We start from the raw sequence: 15930 nt of genomic DNA on the forward strand, positions 1-15930 counted from the left end.
CTCGCCCCCGGCCCCTGGAGCCCGGTCACGCGGAGGTCACGCAGACCGCGCGCCCCGCCCCACTCCCGCGGTGCCTGCTGGGAGTTCTAGTCCCAGCTCCGGCCCGCTTCACTGTGGCGTGGGCGCTGCTGGGAGTTGTAGTCCCGAGCAGCTCCACGCCCTCCCTGGTAGCGGGGCGCGGGGGCTGCTGGGAGTCGTAGTCCCTCCCCGACCGTGGCGCGGGGGCTCATGGGAGGTGCGGTGCCCCGTGGGGCGGGAGAAGTAGTCGGAGCATGGCGGGCGGCTCCGCGCGGACGGCTCCGCGGCTTCTCAGCCCGCTCTTCGCACTGCGCGCCCGGCGGCCCTGCAGGTAAGGGGTGGGGGGGAGCGGAAGGCAGAGCAACGGATCGTGCAGGGGTGAGAGGAGAAGGAAGAGCAGTGGATCGGACAGGGAGAAAGGGCAGCGGATTGGGCAGAGATCATGAGGCGAGGGGAGAAAGCAGAGCAATGGATAGAACAGGGTGGAGGCAGAGCAATGGGTCGGGCAGGGAGCGCTGGAGAAGGGGAGAAAGCAGAGCAATGGATTGGGCAGGGGATGTAGTGACACTCGGGGAGGTTTTGGGGTTTTCTCTGCTGCGCAACCTCCAAAAACGTTGGCTCCCCCCAGCCTAACAGAAAGCGCTTGTCCTGGTAACGGATTTCCACTGGCCCAGCGCGAGGGAGCCAGTGCCAGAGGAGATGAACCCCCTCTTGGGGCCATTGCCCCACATTAATGCCACCAGCCCGGCTCTGCCCCTGCCCTCCACGAACTGCTCAGTGCCTCTTCGCGAGCCAGTGAGCGCTCATAAAAGCTTCTCCATTTGTTGGGTAGCGTCAGGGTTGCCGCTTTGTCCTGCACGTGTATGGACCAATGTCCTCTTAATGCACATTTTGGGTTTGCTGTACAGCACGTCTGTTTGGAGCCATTGTCTTACTGGGTGTTAGGTGGTCAGAGACGGGCTTGACTTGGGCTGGGTGAAATGTCCATTCCCTGTGGCTCCAACCCCCCTTTATGGAGTAAAGCCTGTGAAGAAGCAGCTGGCAACTAGAAACCACTCCTTTGGTTAGTTATGTCCAAAGTAAGGTTGGCTCTAGAGTTACTGCGATAAGGGGAAATGGGGAGAGGAGTAAAGCACAGTGAAGTAGAGAGATCCAGAAGCATAGGTGGGGCTGCTGCTTTTATGGCTTACTTTTAAAAAAGTGGTTGGGTTCAGATGTCTTCCCCCTCACTCGTGCTTTATGTACTTGAAAAGTATCCTTGTTCCACTGTATATGTCAGCTCCTATAGGGAACACAGAGCCCCATTGGTCTGTAGTGACTCAATAACTGCTAATGGGTAGCTCATGATGGATGATCAGGCCACTGTGAAACCAGCCCCTAGGCTCAAATACTTGGCTGTCCAACTACTGCAGGTTGTATCGTGCCAATAATGATGACCGATGGGTGGATGATCCCGTTATGGAAGTTATCATTCAGACTGGAGTGTGTGCCTGTGGGACTTTGCAGGAGAGTCTGGGGCATATAACAGAGAGAAGAGAGAACCTCCTGGCACCCAAGAGGAGCATTGGAGAGGTGACCCAGGTGTATTGGGTGTTTGGAAAGGGGCTCAGAGAGCCTGAGGATGTTGTAGGAGAAACAGTGCTGTATGCATCATCTCAGACCTATTCGGCTTGAAGCAATGAAAGGTGTTTTAAGGATATGTCATTTACACTGCATGGATAAAGTTCTGTATTTCATTTCCAATCTGCCCCTTTGTGACACTGGCTCCCATGTCTGTTTCCTCCTTAGCTTAGGTATGTAACCTGTTCACACCCTTGGAGACTTCTCCACTTCCCTCACTTGGGAATTTCCCAGCCACCTCCCATGCAATTTCTCAATGTTGTAGGGGCAGCTGCAGCAAATCCATATCTGTATGCTCTGCGTGCATTATGCCCTCTGCAGTAGATCACTCTCCATTCTCTTGGTAAAATGCTCATCGCATCTCTTGGAAAAAAGCTGCCTCCTTTGCTTCTTCCTCTATGTCCAAATCTGCGTGGTAGTTCTTAACCCTGACTTTGTGAGAGGGTTGTGGTTTCTTGTCCGCAGTATGAGGCAGGCTAGTCCAACAACATGTGATATCTGGGGAAATTTATAGGCTGGGGGTGGGTGTGTTTTGTGACTTGGCTGCTTTTTCACTAGCTGGGAAAGGAATCCATGCAGACAGCTCTCTGCTTCACGTAGGCAGGTCCCTCTGACTTCGCCACTAGCTCGTTCATTCCCCTTTTGCTTGGGTGCATGCACAAATATGTACATATATGAAGCATGAGTCGCATGCAGCTGGAAACAACTCACTAAGCTCTGCTTCCTCAAGGTAAATGATTGCTAAACTTATCTGTGTAGCTTCCGCAAACTGCAGGTGTCTGAATTGCTAGGCTCCATGGTGGTGAAGGTGTAGGGAAGCTTGTTGCCTTGGCTTTATTTCAAGGCTATTTTCCAGCCTGTTTAATGTCCCTCAGTGAAGTTCTGTAAATAAAATCATTTAATACCCAAAGGTTGTTATTGCAACTGATCTTTCTCATGCATGCACACGTGTGCATGGTACGTTAATAGTTCTCTCTCCCATTTATGTCTCATGATTTTGGGAGGTAACTGTGTTAACAGGTCAGCAAATGCAACCACCTCTTTATAGAACATCTGTAATTAACAGCTTTGCATTTGCATCTTTTAATCCCACAATAATGTACTATTGGCAGTCTTGTGACCAAGTTCACGGTTGTGGCAATTTTAGATTTTCCTTTTCTATCTTTTTATCTTTAATGGGATAGTCTCCAGTGACAGACAAACTCACTCACAAGTTTCTCCTACCCTAACAGTTCAGAGGCTTGCATAATAAACCATATGATTAATCTGAACTGAAACCAAAACTGCTCTGTGTCATACCCCTGGACTAAAGTAAACTCTGAAGCTGAATTAGCCAGTAAACTCGACATTGTGTATCTAAACAATTATGCTAACAGAGTAAGTAGACTTAGCTGAAGTAATTCTGCAAAAAAATACCAATTGTTTATTCTAGAGAGATTTTTTTTTTTTAAAGCTGCACCGGGAGAACAGAGCCTGATTTGCTTTCTGTGCTGGTTCATTTTTAAGCCACCAACAGTACCCTGTTTTGTAGAAGAAAAGTTTAATGAAGGAAATGAGACCCCCCATCCGTTTATTCAGCTCATCCTTCCATGGAATATTCTGTCATGAACATATCTAAGCTTCATATTGCTTCACTTTTTATGTCTCAGAGATGAACCATCATTGGCATAGAGAGATTTGACTGGCATACTTCAGCAGCCGGTATCTTGGAAATACCCAAGCTTGGGTTCCACTCAAAAGCTTGCTGGTACTTTCACAGAGGGGGCTGCAACAGTGGGTTTTGGCTGGGGAGAGGTTTGGAAAACAACCTAGTATAGACAAGCAGTATATTCTTGAATCCTTATGTTAAAATCGGTATGCAAGAAACCTCCCCACAGAGCAAGCACTCAGCAGTAGCTTTTCCTGGGATGTTTTCTGGGTGTGTATTTTGGGGCAAAGGCAGATTGGTGCATTGCTGATGCTGAAATCACCTAATTAGCAGGTATTGATATGCAGATGGTTTGGGAGAAATGAGGGAGATTCTGGATATCTGTCATTGAGCTTGTGACCATAACAAATAAAATGTGGCAGAGGGGGCCTGCTGAGTAAGGAAGGGGAAGGAGTTAAGTTTGGTGGTCTTTGAAGCTAGTGTGACGCTTTTAGTTACCATGTCAATATCCCTTGACTAAAAGGGATATTAAAGCCCTTCCAAGTATGTGTAGCGAGGCTGTCTTGTTTAACAGTTGTCAAGGTGCTTTCTGAATGGAAAAGGCCTCTTAGGGCTTGTCTCAAAACTCCAAATCCCATGTAGGCTGGCAAGGAGAGGAAGATGGGCTTAAAGTTGGGCCTGGCTTCAGGCTAGAACTCTGGCTAGTTACAGACATTCAAAAAGCCTGAGGCAGAATTGATCTCAATTACCTGGTTTTCTGTAAGTGGCGTAGTTTAATTCAGTAGCAAACAGAACATGCATTCGCCCTTTAGTGGGGCAGGGGGAGCAGTTCAAATCTTAGACCGGGTTCTGCCATTGTAAACCAGTTTTTGCTTGCCAAACTTCTGTTCTGTTACAGGCAAAGACCAGTTTTGTGCTATTCTGTTCTATTATGCACATAGATCAGTTTCTGATCACTTGTGCCAGTAGAAGTATAGTGTCTGTACATGGCCTTTGGGGCCTGGAAGAAGACTGCTTCTGAATACTGAATATCTTGTAACTTGAGTGTCTCAATTATTTTTGGGGAGTTGCAGTGTTAGGCCAAACTCTTTGTACTCAGCTGATCTTTGTACAGCTTAACCCAGTTCCTTGGCTTACTAGTTCTGTCATTTCAATTCTGAGGTCAGTATTTGCTTTGCATTTGCCCTTAGGATTCCTGCTTATTGCCACCATGTTCAGCTGAGGTTTCTTAGTGAGGTGGCAGCTTCCAGTTGGGACAAATTCAGATCCTCTGTCTCTGCAAGGGCAGGCTATTTTTCTAGCTTAACAAATTTAGCTATTGTCTTTAGACTCTAAGACTCAGCTAGGTTCCCATGCAGGATACCCACGCACTATGTGCGATTCCCTGAAGTGCAGGGCTTGTGACTGACCTCTGTCTGTGTGGCTGGAACTGGAGGCCAGGCAGTGTCTAGCACAGGGGTGGGCAAAATGCGGCCCACGGGCCAGATGCGACCTGCCAGGCCATTCTATCCAGCCCACGGGGCCCCTAAAAAATTTAGAAAATTAATACTCATCTGTCCTTGGCTGCCTGTCGTGCGGCCCTCAGCGGCTTGCCAAAACTCAGTAAGCGGCCCTCCACCTGAAATAATTGTCCGTCCCTTGTCTAGCAGCTATTGCTATGTGGAACAAGTTGTTCATTGTTGGGCTCATTTAGGAAAGGAATGTACCAGGTACCCAAGAGGTGCCCTGGGAAGATCAACAGGCTAAAGGAAACAGGGGTGCAAGTATGGAGACAGCTGGCTAGTGAGTCAGTCCGTCTGTGAGGAGGAGCAGAGCTGGGGAACTGGGAAAAATTGTATGTACAGGAAACCCTCGCTATTCATGAACTCCAGGTTCGTTGATTCAAATATTTGCGGGGGAGAGCAGAGCTGGGAGGCGGATAAAGAGTGAGCACTGGGGACGTGGAGGGAGGTGGCTGTGGCATCTTCTCCCCTGGAAGCTCGGGGGAAAGGGGTCAGTCCCCAGGCACTGCAAGGGAGCACCGTGAACAATGTGGTGGGGAGCAGGGAGCAGCTGTGGGGTCTGACAGGAAGCCCTGTCAGTATTCATGGATTTTGCCATTCGTGGGGATCTCCACGACTGGCGAGGGTCTCCTGTATACACTTCCATCCTCGTCTCCAGGATTCGGTGGCTGAAGTCCACAAATATAGATGGGAAAGCTAGCTTGAGTGCACTCTGGTGTATATGGTCACCAGCAGACATACCCCCATAATACTGCACTCTGCTCTGCCTGTGCCTACAAGTATCTTTGAAGTGATATAGGCTTGATAATTTTGATTGCATTCAGAAATGCTAGTTATCTGAAGAATGATTTTGGGAGGTAACTGTGTTAATAGGTCAGCAAATGCAACCACCTCTTTATAGAACAACCTGTAATTAAACAGCTTTGCATTTGCATCTTTTAATCCCACAATAATGTACTATTGGCAGTCTTGTGACCGAGTTCATGCTTGTGGCAATTTTAGATTTTCCTTTTCTATCTTTTTATCTTTAATGGGATAGTCTCAGTGACAGACAGAAACTCACTCACAAGTTTCTCCTACCCTTACAGTTCAGAGGCTTGCATAATAAACCATATGATTAATCCGTACTGAAACCAAAACTGCTGTGTCTCATACCCCTGGACTAAAGTAAACTTCGAAGCTGAATTAGCCAGTAAACTCGACATTGTGTATCTAAACAATTATGCTAATAGAGTAAGTAGACTTAGCTGAAGTAATTCTGCAAAAAAATACCAATTGTTTATTCTGGAGAGATTTTTTTTTTTTTTTAAAGCTACACAGGGAGAACAGAGCCTGACTTGCTTTCTGTGCTGGTTCATTTTTAAGCCACAAACAGTATCCTGTTTTGTAGAAGAAAAGTTTAATGAAGGAAATGAGACCCCCTATCTGTGCAAAAAATTACCATTAGAATTTACTATCCCATTCATGCCTGCAGCTTAATCACCTGTGCTGGGAGACCAATCGAAAAGCTGCACTGCTTTATTTGATTGTCAAAAACAAATCTGATTCTTAAACAGTCAACTGAATTCAGTGAGGCTGAGAAATTGGAAGCAAATATTGGACCCAAATAAATGAGATGCAACTGGGCAGATGCATTTAGAAGAGTGATTTATATTTTCTCCTCAACTTCTACCAAGAACATGTCAGGAAAAGGAGTATGAACAAGATACTAGTGGTACTAAATATGACGGTTTTTGTGGTTATAAGTTTGTAAAGTTGTAGATTGAAGTTGTGGTGTTCACTTCCCCTACCCAGATTGCTTCTGCTTGTTATACAAGTTAGATGCAGCTTACTACATTTGAACCTGGTTCATGTATCCCCATTGAGGCTGGATCTGTGTCCATGCCATATTAAATGCACAGTATAGCATCTGCCATCCATATCTGTTCTCCTGTTAGAAAGGAAAGTAACCCAGAACTCACTGTCCCTTTGACTGGTTTCAGAGGTTCCTTGTGTGCCTTCAGCACTGCAGCCCAGCAGAGGAGCACTGGAGATGAGTGTGGCCCAGAAGATCCCTGTGATGAGCCAAGGCATCCTCTTTCAGAGTGCACCCTAGAGCACAAAGTCATCAAACTAGAAGAACAAGTCCGTGATCTAACTGTGAGTTTGCAGTAGCTGGTGTCATATTAGCCAAGGCGTCACTACATTCTTAGCTTAGTCCCTTAAAAGTAGGAAGGCTTATTCTCCTTCTGCATTTTACTGTTCCAGTCCAAACATTTCTACCGACTCCATACTGTATACACAGCACAACTGAAATGCAGGTTTTTAGAAGTAACAAGGTGGTGACCAGATACCAAATGCACACTAGGAGACAATGCACATTTAGCAAAGTTGCTGTTTTCCTAAGCATCAAGTATTGGCTGCTGCTGGAAGCAGGAAACCAAACTGACTGGAAAATGTAGTGTGATCCTAGATGACAAATAGTGTCCTTATTAAGAGACTCTGGTCTCAGCATTTCACAGTTAGAGATGCAGTAGTTTTGTCTTTGTCTTCTGGGACTCGTGATGGTCCTGTTAGCCTGGTGACTACTAGGCCTTAGGAGGGAGTTCATCCATGATAGGAGTCCCACCTTTGCTGACATTCAATGTAGTTGTAGTGGTGACTACTTATAAGCATAAACAAGATGAAAGGAAAGCAAGATAGTGAGACAGGGCTTTTCATGAATTGATTGCCCTGACAGCAGTGTAATTTATCAACATAAGCTGATTACACATTCATTGCTAAGACGTCCAGGAAAGAGTCAACTAGGTGTTGTAAATGGAATGATGGAAAAGCAACAGCCTGATCATGAAAAAACATCTTGGTGGTCTTTTGCATGATGATGCTGAGCCTACTCAGGGTCCTTCTGCCACTTTGCTAAGGAGCACTCTCTGCCAGACAATTTGAAGCCCGTGTGTGTGTGTGTGTGTCTCTCTTCCCCCTTCTTCCCCACCCCCCCCAAGTGAGACCTGGGTGGCCAGCATGAGCTTGCAACTTGTGAGGGGTATACATTTTAAACAGTCTATAAGTAAGTTCATTTGGCATGTCTGATGCCTCTGCCTGTTGCTGTACATGCAGGAACGATACCGGAAAGCCTTGGCGGATTCTGAAAATGTGCGGCGGAGGACCCAGAAATTTGTGGAAGATGCCAAACTGTTTGGTAAGCAGAGCAAGGCTAGAATTGAGCAGCTACGTCTGCCTCAGCATGGCTTGCCTGGCATAGCAAAGAAGAAAGTGCTGATCACCTACTCTCCCCTTCTCCCTGGCCTTTTTCATTTGTAAAGGCCTTGTTTGGCCTGAGCTGAGTGGCTGAGTTTGCTTGCTGTTGCCTCTGTATATTTGACCACACCCTACGGGTTTATCTCCATGACGGATTCTTCAAAAGTCTCTTTTATAATGTCATTCCGATTAGTAAATATTCCACCCTATGAATATTAGCAGCTCCACTTCTATAAATCAACATACTCCATTGGCTTAATTGAAATTGTGATTTATGCTAGTTGAGAATTGGCACTTAGAGTTTGTTTCATGCTCTCTACAATGTCATTGAGCTGTGATCTCTCTTACGGTATTGAATTCCTGTTCGTCCCATTCCCTCCACACTAAAATTAATGATGTTGCACAACCTGAGTTGAAATTCGATGGGCTCTTCCTGGAAATACTTTCAGTAAGTGTAGCAGTGGTGAAATGTCCTGGATTGATAGTCCTGGAGATTATCCATGTGTGATTTATCCGCAGAGTGGGTACACATGAGAATAGCTGTGTAAGCACCCCTCCCTGCCCTTTCAATGTGCCGTAGCCCTTCTGTGGGAGCGCTGCATCCAGGGCAGAGAAGATGGTCTAGACGCCATGGTGCATTCAGTCCTACCCACTTCTGGTTAGACAGTCATCAAGAATGCTCCTTGTGTTATGTGATGTAGACACCACTCCACTTGGTGCCTGGCTGAGTCCACCAACTCCTTTCACATCGAATGAAAGCAACTCCAGAACACAACTGATCTTTGATTAAAACCTGAAATTCCATGGCTAGTACTGTCTCAGAAGTTTCCTTTAGCTTTCTCATTAGCAGGGATCTGTGTTTTGTTTGCCATGGAAAAACACAGATTTTCTCCTTTAAAAGGGAAAAATACAGGAAGCCATGGATTTCTCCTTGCATGCGGGGCTGGCAGAGTTCTAGCCTGCAAGGGGCTGCTTGGGGGGGAGTTGGAGGAGGGTAATCATAGGCAGGGGCCATGTGCATATGCATCGCACACATGCATGTGGCAGCCAGGCAGCATGGTGGAGAGCAACTCCTGTAGCTTCCTTCAGGTAAGTCTATGGGGGTGTGGCATAGGTGTGACGGGGGGGGGGGCATAAGTGATGTGCCAAATTTGTACATCCATAGCAGGCAAAAGGCTACAGCCTGGTCAGATGGGCACAGGCAGGAGCTGCCGCCATGATCCAGTGGGTGGGACCTGGCACTGGAGGGCAGAGTGCAACAGCGAGACTTGTTGCCGCTGCTGGGACCACTGCACCAGCCATGCTGTCAGCAGTGTGAGGAGTAACAGACTGGGGGGCGGGGAAGGATGGTGAAGGTGGCACTGCCCACACCTCCTCCAGCTGCTCATGCTCCAGGCCATGGCTGTACCGCCTGCCGTGGCCTTGGCACCACCATGGCTTTACTTCAGAAGGGAGGTTGGGTGGGGGGGCAGCATAGGCAGTCTGGGGGAAGCAGTGGCACTGGCCAAGCCATGGCAGCAGAGTAGAGCCACGGCTCAGTATGTGAGGAGCTGGCAACAGGGGAAGATGAGGGCAGTGGAGCTCCCCCCGCCCCTAATCTCTCCCTACTGCCTGGTCCGTTACTCCTCACATGGCTGGTGCAGGGTCCTGGCGGCTGTGCTGGCAATGAGTCTTGCCACCGCGCCCCACCCTCCCATCCCAGGTCCTGTCCATTGGGCCACAGAAATGGCCCATGCCCGTCTAGCCAGGCCGCAGCTCCATGCCCTCTGTGGGCACACAGATCTGGGGTGGGAGGCATGTATCCCTTCATTCCCCCCAGCACATCACCTATGGTGTTGCCTATAGTCAGGCACCCCCCTTGCCCCACACGCTTGACCCTGCCTTACACCCTGGGAGGCCTGGGGATGGGAGGCAGCCGGTCGGGAATGAAGGGTACCAGCAGGGCTGGGGGCGGAGGATGTGGGTTGGGAGTGAAGGATATTTGTGGGGACAGGGGCTGTAGGTCAGGAGTGAGGACCAGCAGGGCTGGGGGCGGAGGATGTGGGTTGGGAGTGAAGGATATTTGTGGGGACAGGGGCTGTAGGTCAGGAGTGAGGGGCACTGGCAGGGCTGTGGCTTAGGAGTGAGGGGCACTGGCATATTAGGGCTGCTCAGCGGGGCCCAAAGCAGTGGGGAGGGCAGCCACAGCTGCACCTGCGCCCTGGTGAGAAAATGGAGCATAGGGAGCTCTGGTTTTCTGTGATTAAAAAAAAAAAATATCAAACGCCAAAATTTATAGTTATATAGAATGTATTTTATTATAGTTATTAAGGCAGTGGTAGGCTTCCAATTTGCTTGAAAATTGTAGATATATAAATAAAACATTGTGTTCAACTGATATCTATCTAGATAGATATATCTAGATATATATCTATGTAATGGTGTTTCATTTTAATTGTGGAAAAACGGGGATTTGGGGGTTTTGATCAGAGAATTTTGGATTTTTAAATAGAGACAAACAGGATCCCTGCTTATTACTTAACACTTGCCAGAGGGTTATTAAAGTTTTTTTTGCTCTGTATTTTCCTTTCATGCTCATTTGGTCTGAAATGGTGCTGAATTCAGGTCTATTTATGGTGTTGCTGCTACTGAACTGCTCAATGTGTTGTGCTGCTATATGCTTTTAGATTATAAGGGCATTAGCAAAGGCTCTTCACGTTAGGAACTGCTCAGTGTGGAAGACATGGCATTCACTAAAGCAAGGGATAACCCTATGGACTGCTGGATTAGATGGATCCATGACTGCTCCTGTGCAACTCTTGCCTTGTGCCCCATGGCTTTCTTCACAGATAAATGGGTTGGTCTGTGCAGGTGTAGATTGTTTAATTGTTGCTGCTCTCTTCCGTTTTTCCCAATAGGTATTTTATCCCTTACTGTTATGTTAGTTAACAGGCCTGACACCTTCGAGGGCCAGGTTTTTTGTACTGTACTTGCATCAGGGCTATTCTGAGAACAGTCTTGTGAGATGAGCATGCTGCTGCCCGGAACGTTTGCAAACTGAACCAGCTTCCTCAATGGCACCAAACATTTCATCCTTCCACTGTGCCTGTTTCCTTGTAGCTGCTTGAGTTCTAACTTGAAACATCCTAGGTTAGGAGGTTTTTTAAACAAAATATCTGTGCCTTACCAAATGTGAGTGTTGCATACCTTTTTTTATCTGGCTGGGTGTCTATACACATCATCATCGTGGTCTCTGTGAGTTTTGTCTTTCCCTCTTCAGCATTATACAATACTAAGGGCAACAGCTGGAGGAGATATTAGGTAACATTGAGTCCCTTCAGCTCCAAAATCAGCAATTTTCAGCGTGAGGTCATAACCTTTCAAACCTTTCAGAGGCCTGTGGCAGCATGCCCAGGACTGATGTAGCCTTGCACTTCCTGCCGCTGAACTGGTATTACTTAACCTCGTGTCTATTTGTGTGTGTGCCTGCAGGGATCCAGAGTTTCTGCAGGGACCTCGTTGAGATAGCAGATATGTTGGAGAAGACAACAGAGAGTGCTGCAGAGCAAACAGAACCCAGCAATCCCAACCCAGCCCCCCAGAAGATCTGCGAAGGCCTGTCTCTCGTTGAGGCCAAATTGCAAAGTGTGTTTGCCAAACATGGCCTTCAGAAGATGAACCCTGTTGGTGACAAATATGATCCGTATGACCATGAAATAGTTTGCCACGTACCGGCAGAGGGAATGCAACCAGGCATGGTGGCACTAGTGACTCAGGATGGCTATAAACTCCATGGCCGCACCATCAGACATGCACTAGTTGGTGTGGCAGTTGAGTCACAGGCGTGATATGGTGTGTCCTTTGTGGTCTGGGACCTTTTTGAGCTGAGGACTCTTCTTTGCTCAGTGGCAATTGTGGCTGCATGCCTATGCTTATTTATTAAGTTAGGTTTCTAATGTATATTGGCTCCTTAACAATGTGTGCCATCATCCTAGCTTTAATTCCAAGGTACTCAGTTATCCGGTATACTTTCCTGAGCATGTGAAATAATATTGGGAGTCCTGTTTGTCAAAATTATGTGGCACCATAGCTCCTTCTCTTGTTGGTCTAAGTCTGTTAAAAATTGAATGAGGAAGGGAGTGTTGAGCGGAGGGAGAGAGAGAGAGGGGATCTGAGAGCCAGGAACCTCCTGCCTTCTAATCTCAGCTCTGACACAGACTCCTTCTATGGCCTTAGGTGAGTCATTTAACCTCTGTGCATCATTTACCCTGTCTGTTAAATATACTAACCTATTTCACAGAGTACTGTGAGGCTGTCTGCTTGGAAAGCACTGAGGAGGTAACTAGCTCCAAATGCTAACAAGTATCAGATCTTTTTTGTTGCATCTCATGCCCTTCCCAGAGGCAGGGGGATCTGAGAGACTGTATGCTTGAATTACCAGTTTCAGCCAGATTTCTCTCTGTCTCTGAAAACAATTTTAAACTCCTGGGCTGCATCCAGACGAGCATGGGCACTTGTTTTGCTGGGGACAAGTAGCAGTGACACATAGCACGTTACCCCAGGTAGGGTAGGCGAGGCAGGAGCCAGCAACTGTGCTGGCCCCAGCAGCCTTACCTGGGATCCAGGGGGTCCTTCTGGGGCTGCAGCCATGACACAAAGCCTCCCTGGCAGCTAGAGTGTGGCTCCGGCTGGCCAGGCTCCAGTTTTGGGTGGCGTGCACACTGCCACCATATGCTATGCCTCCTTTTTTCAGCATGGGTTTTTTTTTACCTCAGGAAATCTTGGGGTCAACTCCCCTCTCCACACCCAAGCTGCAAGGTTGCAGCAGAGGGAACACCTGCACATGTGGTGCCGAAGACGGGTCTATGGCAACACATACCACACATCTGCACTCATCTGGACACAGCCATGGAGACTCAGTCTCTTGGGCAACATGAGCAGCTATATTTGAATAGGGATTAGGTTTAAAAAAAATCTGCTACCAGTTGAAACTTTATCAGATCAATATTAGCTCTCTAGCTCAGGCCTGAGGCCCCGCCTGCTTTCAGAGTTAAAATTGGGATTATGCCTGGCAGGGATTTGCTGGGACTGTTCTAAAGTCTGTAGGTCTGTTCTCAAAGGAACTTGTACTTTCAAGAGAAGAAGTGGAATAGCTACCCCTGGATTCTTTGCTGTAGCTTACAAGCACCCTTAATGACATCCAGTAGATGCTGGTGACTCCAACACCTGCACTGGGTGCTCTGATCTAGTTGATACACACGTAACACTGACTTCCCACTTCAGTTCAGGGACACCTGCTGCTTGGCTGTCTGTAGGTACCAAATCTAGGCCTTTTTATTTTTTTTTTAGAAAGGAACAGCCCTATCTTAAGTGAAGGCCCCAAGTGTCCTTGAACCAATTTCAGCAACAGTGACCAGAAAGTGAAGAGAAGCAGCATAGAAGTGGGTGCTGGCCTGGAAGGATCCCCTCAGCTGAAGACATGTTAACTGGCACCATGTAGTGAAAGGTCTTAGGGCAGAAGCATTTCCCCCTGCATCTCTGTTGAGGGTAATTCGTTTGTGAACACTTTGGGTAAACTGGAAGCAGGTGTCATCCTTTCATTCCCTGTATTAGATTTTAGAAGCTAGCAACTGTACCTGTCTGAACTAAATCTGAACTCAAACTCCATTTAAAAAGTAGGAGAAGTAACATAGGAGGTGGTGACATCCAGCCTCAAGCTCAAGTCTGCTTTATAAGTGAGGAGGGGAATTGTGTTTACAGTGCTTCTTGCTAAGGAATGAGTTCTTGCCCCCTCAATTTTTCAGGCCAAATTTATGGCTTGGCAAGTGTTTGGGGTCTGCTTCCAAAAACGATGTTTAGTGGGATGCCAGCACCTGCTTAAAAGAAAGCACTCCTTTCCCGTCCCTTTGGAGCCTTGTGTTCTCTGCCTTTGTGATGGACCTCAAGATTATACCTTCCCTCAACTTACTGCTGCCAATGGTCTTTAATGAGAGAAGAATATACAGAGAGCATATTAAGTTCAGTGCCTTTTATTCCAAAAGGCTGTGAAGGATGGGCATGTCTCTTCTCATTTGGTTAACACAAAGCTGCCTTAAGCAATGATTTAGGTCTGATTCCAAGCTATTTGACTCTGAATTAAAAAAGATGTTTCCGAATGTGATGGTGCACTTCTGACCAATCAGAGTCTTGAGATCTTGACCCGAGTAATTAGTGCTTCTTGGCAAATCTAAGGCCTGTTGTTTAATCACAATGGTGAGGATTTAGAGAGAGATCCACATAGGCTTCTCTTTCTCTGGGACCTATTTCATGAAGGCACTATGTCTTGCGGCTAATCAGGAACCTGGCAGGCAGTAAGGTGCCCGTGCTCTGTTTCTGATTCTTCACCAAACCCCGTTATGAAAGTTATTTCCTCAGTTTGTGCCTCGGGTTTTTTGGGTGTAAAATGTCTCCAATATTGGGCCTACTTTAAAGGGCTGCTGTGAGGATTAATAGAATGTGTGCAAAGAGTTTTGATTTCCTTCAATGAAACGTGCTGGAGGGAGGCAAAGATCTTGTCACTATCTCATCTTCTGCTGTGTTTTAATCCCAACGTGAGAATGCAATTAAGCAAAACTCAAGGGGTCAGTCTCCTGAGTTGCACTGCATGAGTTCAACATCTGAGGTTAACTTTGGTCCTGTTGCCTTCCAAGCACCCATATGAATTTTATACTTTGTGTTACCAAGATTGTCCTAGGCTGGGTTAAGTTCTCCTTTAGAAAGTCCAGCCCTCTTGCTGTCTTCCATGTTTGTAGAAAGCTTGCACTCTTATGCACAATGGGACAGACTCTGGCATGGGTGTGTAATGCTGCAGTGTTACACTAGAGAGGAATCTAACCCATTAGCTTTTTTCTTTTCAGACACTGTAGTCAATGATTGACTCATGTTAATACAAGTGTGTGTTAAGAAAGAGTTATTTGTGGAGAAGGGAGGTGTCACAAAAGCAGTAGTCATCGCCATCTATGGTAGTGTTAGTATGTGGAAATGACCTCAGTGGTAGGTCTGTGGCAGCCTTGTTTTATGTTGGCATTTTTTCCCCATGCCTCTGCCACATCTTTTCAGTGGGACACACTGCAGTTGAACTTTTTTATAAGGTTTGCACTGGCACAATCATGCTAATGCGGCAGCGTGTGAAACTCCGAGCATATGTAGTGCAAAATGTGAACCTCACATTCTTAGTGCTTCATTAACAGGGATTCTGTTGGAACTGCTGTGATAAATCAATGGCTATTAACATGCTTTTTTAAAAAAAAAGAAAAACAAAAAGCAATGTATTTAAGTTTATATTGTGAATATTTTAGTATTTTTTTTATTATTATTTTAAAGCACAAGGTGTTTTGATATCACTTGCCAAGGCAAATGTACAAAGCTTTGCTAATCTCCAAAAAGTGTAGGCCTCTTAGTTGGCAGGAAACCTTCTGTACATACTTCATGTTTTCCTGTTTCTGTACTTTTATGTACCCAAAGGTACTCACTGTATGAAAGGGAAATTCAGACTGCAGTGTAGGGCATGATGACAGTGAGATTTGAGTTAATGCTGGAATGTGCTGACTTTTTAGATGCTCAGATACTGTGCCTCTGCTAATAAAAATTGCATTAACAGGGGGTTTTCTTCTGAAATGTTTTACCCATTGGGAATGCTATTTTACGTGGGATGATATTGAAGGCTGAAAGAGTTTTTTGCTGTTCTAGTTCTTGCTATTTGAAGCCACTGGTTTTCTTCAAGGTCTTGTTTAACGACTCCTTAGCTGAACTCCAAGAAATACTATGCATGTGCACATATGTTCTCATACTCCCACAGGTATGTTGTGAAGAGTCTGCGTTGCTGCCAGCCATCCAATGTGCTGCCATCGTAACTATCCAGTGTTTCATCAGCTGCATTCGACTTCT

At 46.5% G+C, this 15930-nt stretch overlaps 1 protein-coding gene across 2 annotated transcripts; it reads left to right on the top strand.

Moving 5' to 3' along the window:
- Window positions 1-143: 143 nt before the first annotated feature.
- Window positions 144-15645, top strand: GRPEL2 (GrpE like 2, mitochondrial). Of its 2 annotated transcripts, none has more exons than XM_090020811.1 (4): window positions 144-349; window positions 6771-6927; window positions 7885-7966; window positions 11497-15645. In XM_090020811.1, exons 1-4 carry the CDS (start codon window positions 273-275, stop codon window positions 11850-11852), a joined length of 672 nt encoding a protein of 223 aa, XP_089876937.1. In that variant the 5' UTR covers window positions 144-272; the 3' UTR covers window positions 11853-15645. The 2 variants fall into 2 exon arrangements, with proteins under 2 accessions (XP_089876937.1, XP_089876938.1); XM_090020812.1 differs by having other exon boundaries at window positions 6792-6927.
- The last annotated feature ends 285 nt before the right edge of the window (window positions 15646-15930 follow it).

Source organism: Crocodylus siamensis, chromosome 10, assembly GCF_052110815.1.
Source record: "Crocodylus siamensis isolate JL-2025a chromosome 10, ASM5211081v1, whole genome shotgun sequence".
Lineage (NCBI taxonomy): Eukaryota > Metazoa > Chordata > Crocodylia > Crocodylidae > Crocodylus > Crocodylus siamensis.

Excerpts from the sequence above, each read along its gene's own strand:
- GRPEL2 (XM_090020811.1), top strand. The coding sequence starts at position 273 with ATGGCGGGCGGCTCCGCGCGGACGGCTCCGCGGCTTCTCAGCCCGCTC. Across the intron at positions 350-6,770 it reads CGCGCCCGGCGGCCCTGCAG|AGGTTCCTTGTGTGCCTTCA; the intron begins GTAAGGGGTGGG and ends GACTGGTTTCAG. Across the intron at positions 7,967-11,496 it reads GGAAGATGCCAAACTGTTTG|GGATCCAGAGTTTCTGCAGG; the intron begins GTAAGCAGAGCA and ends GTGTGCCTGCAG.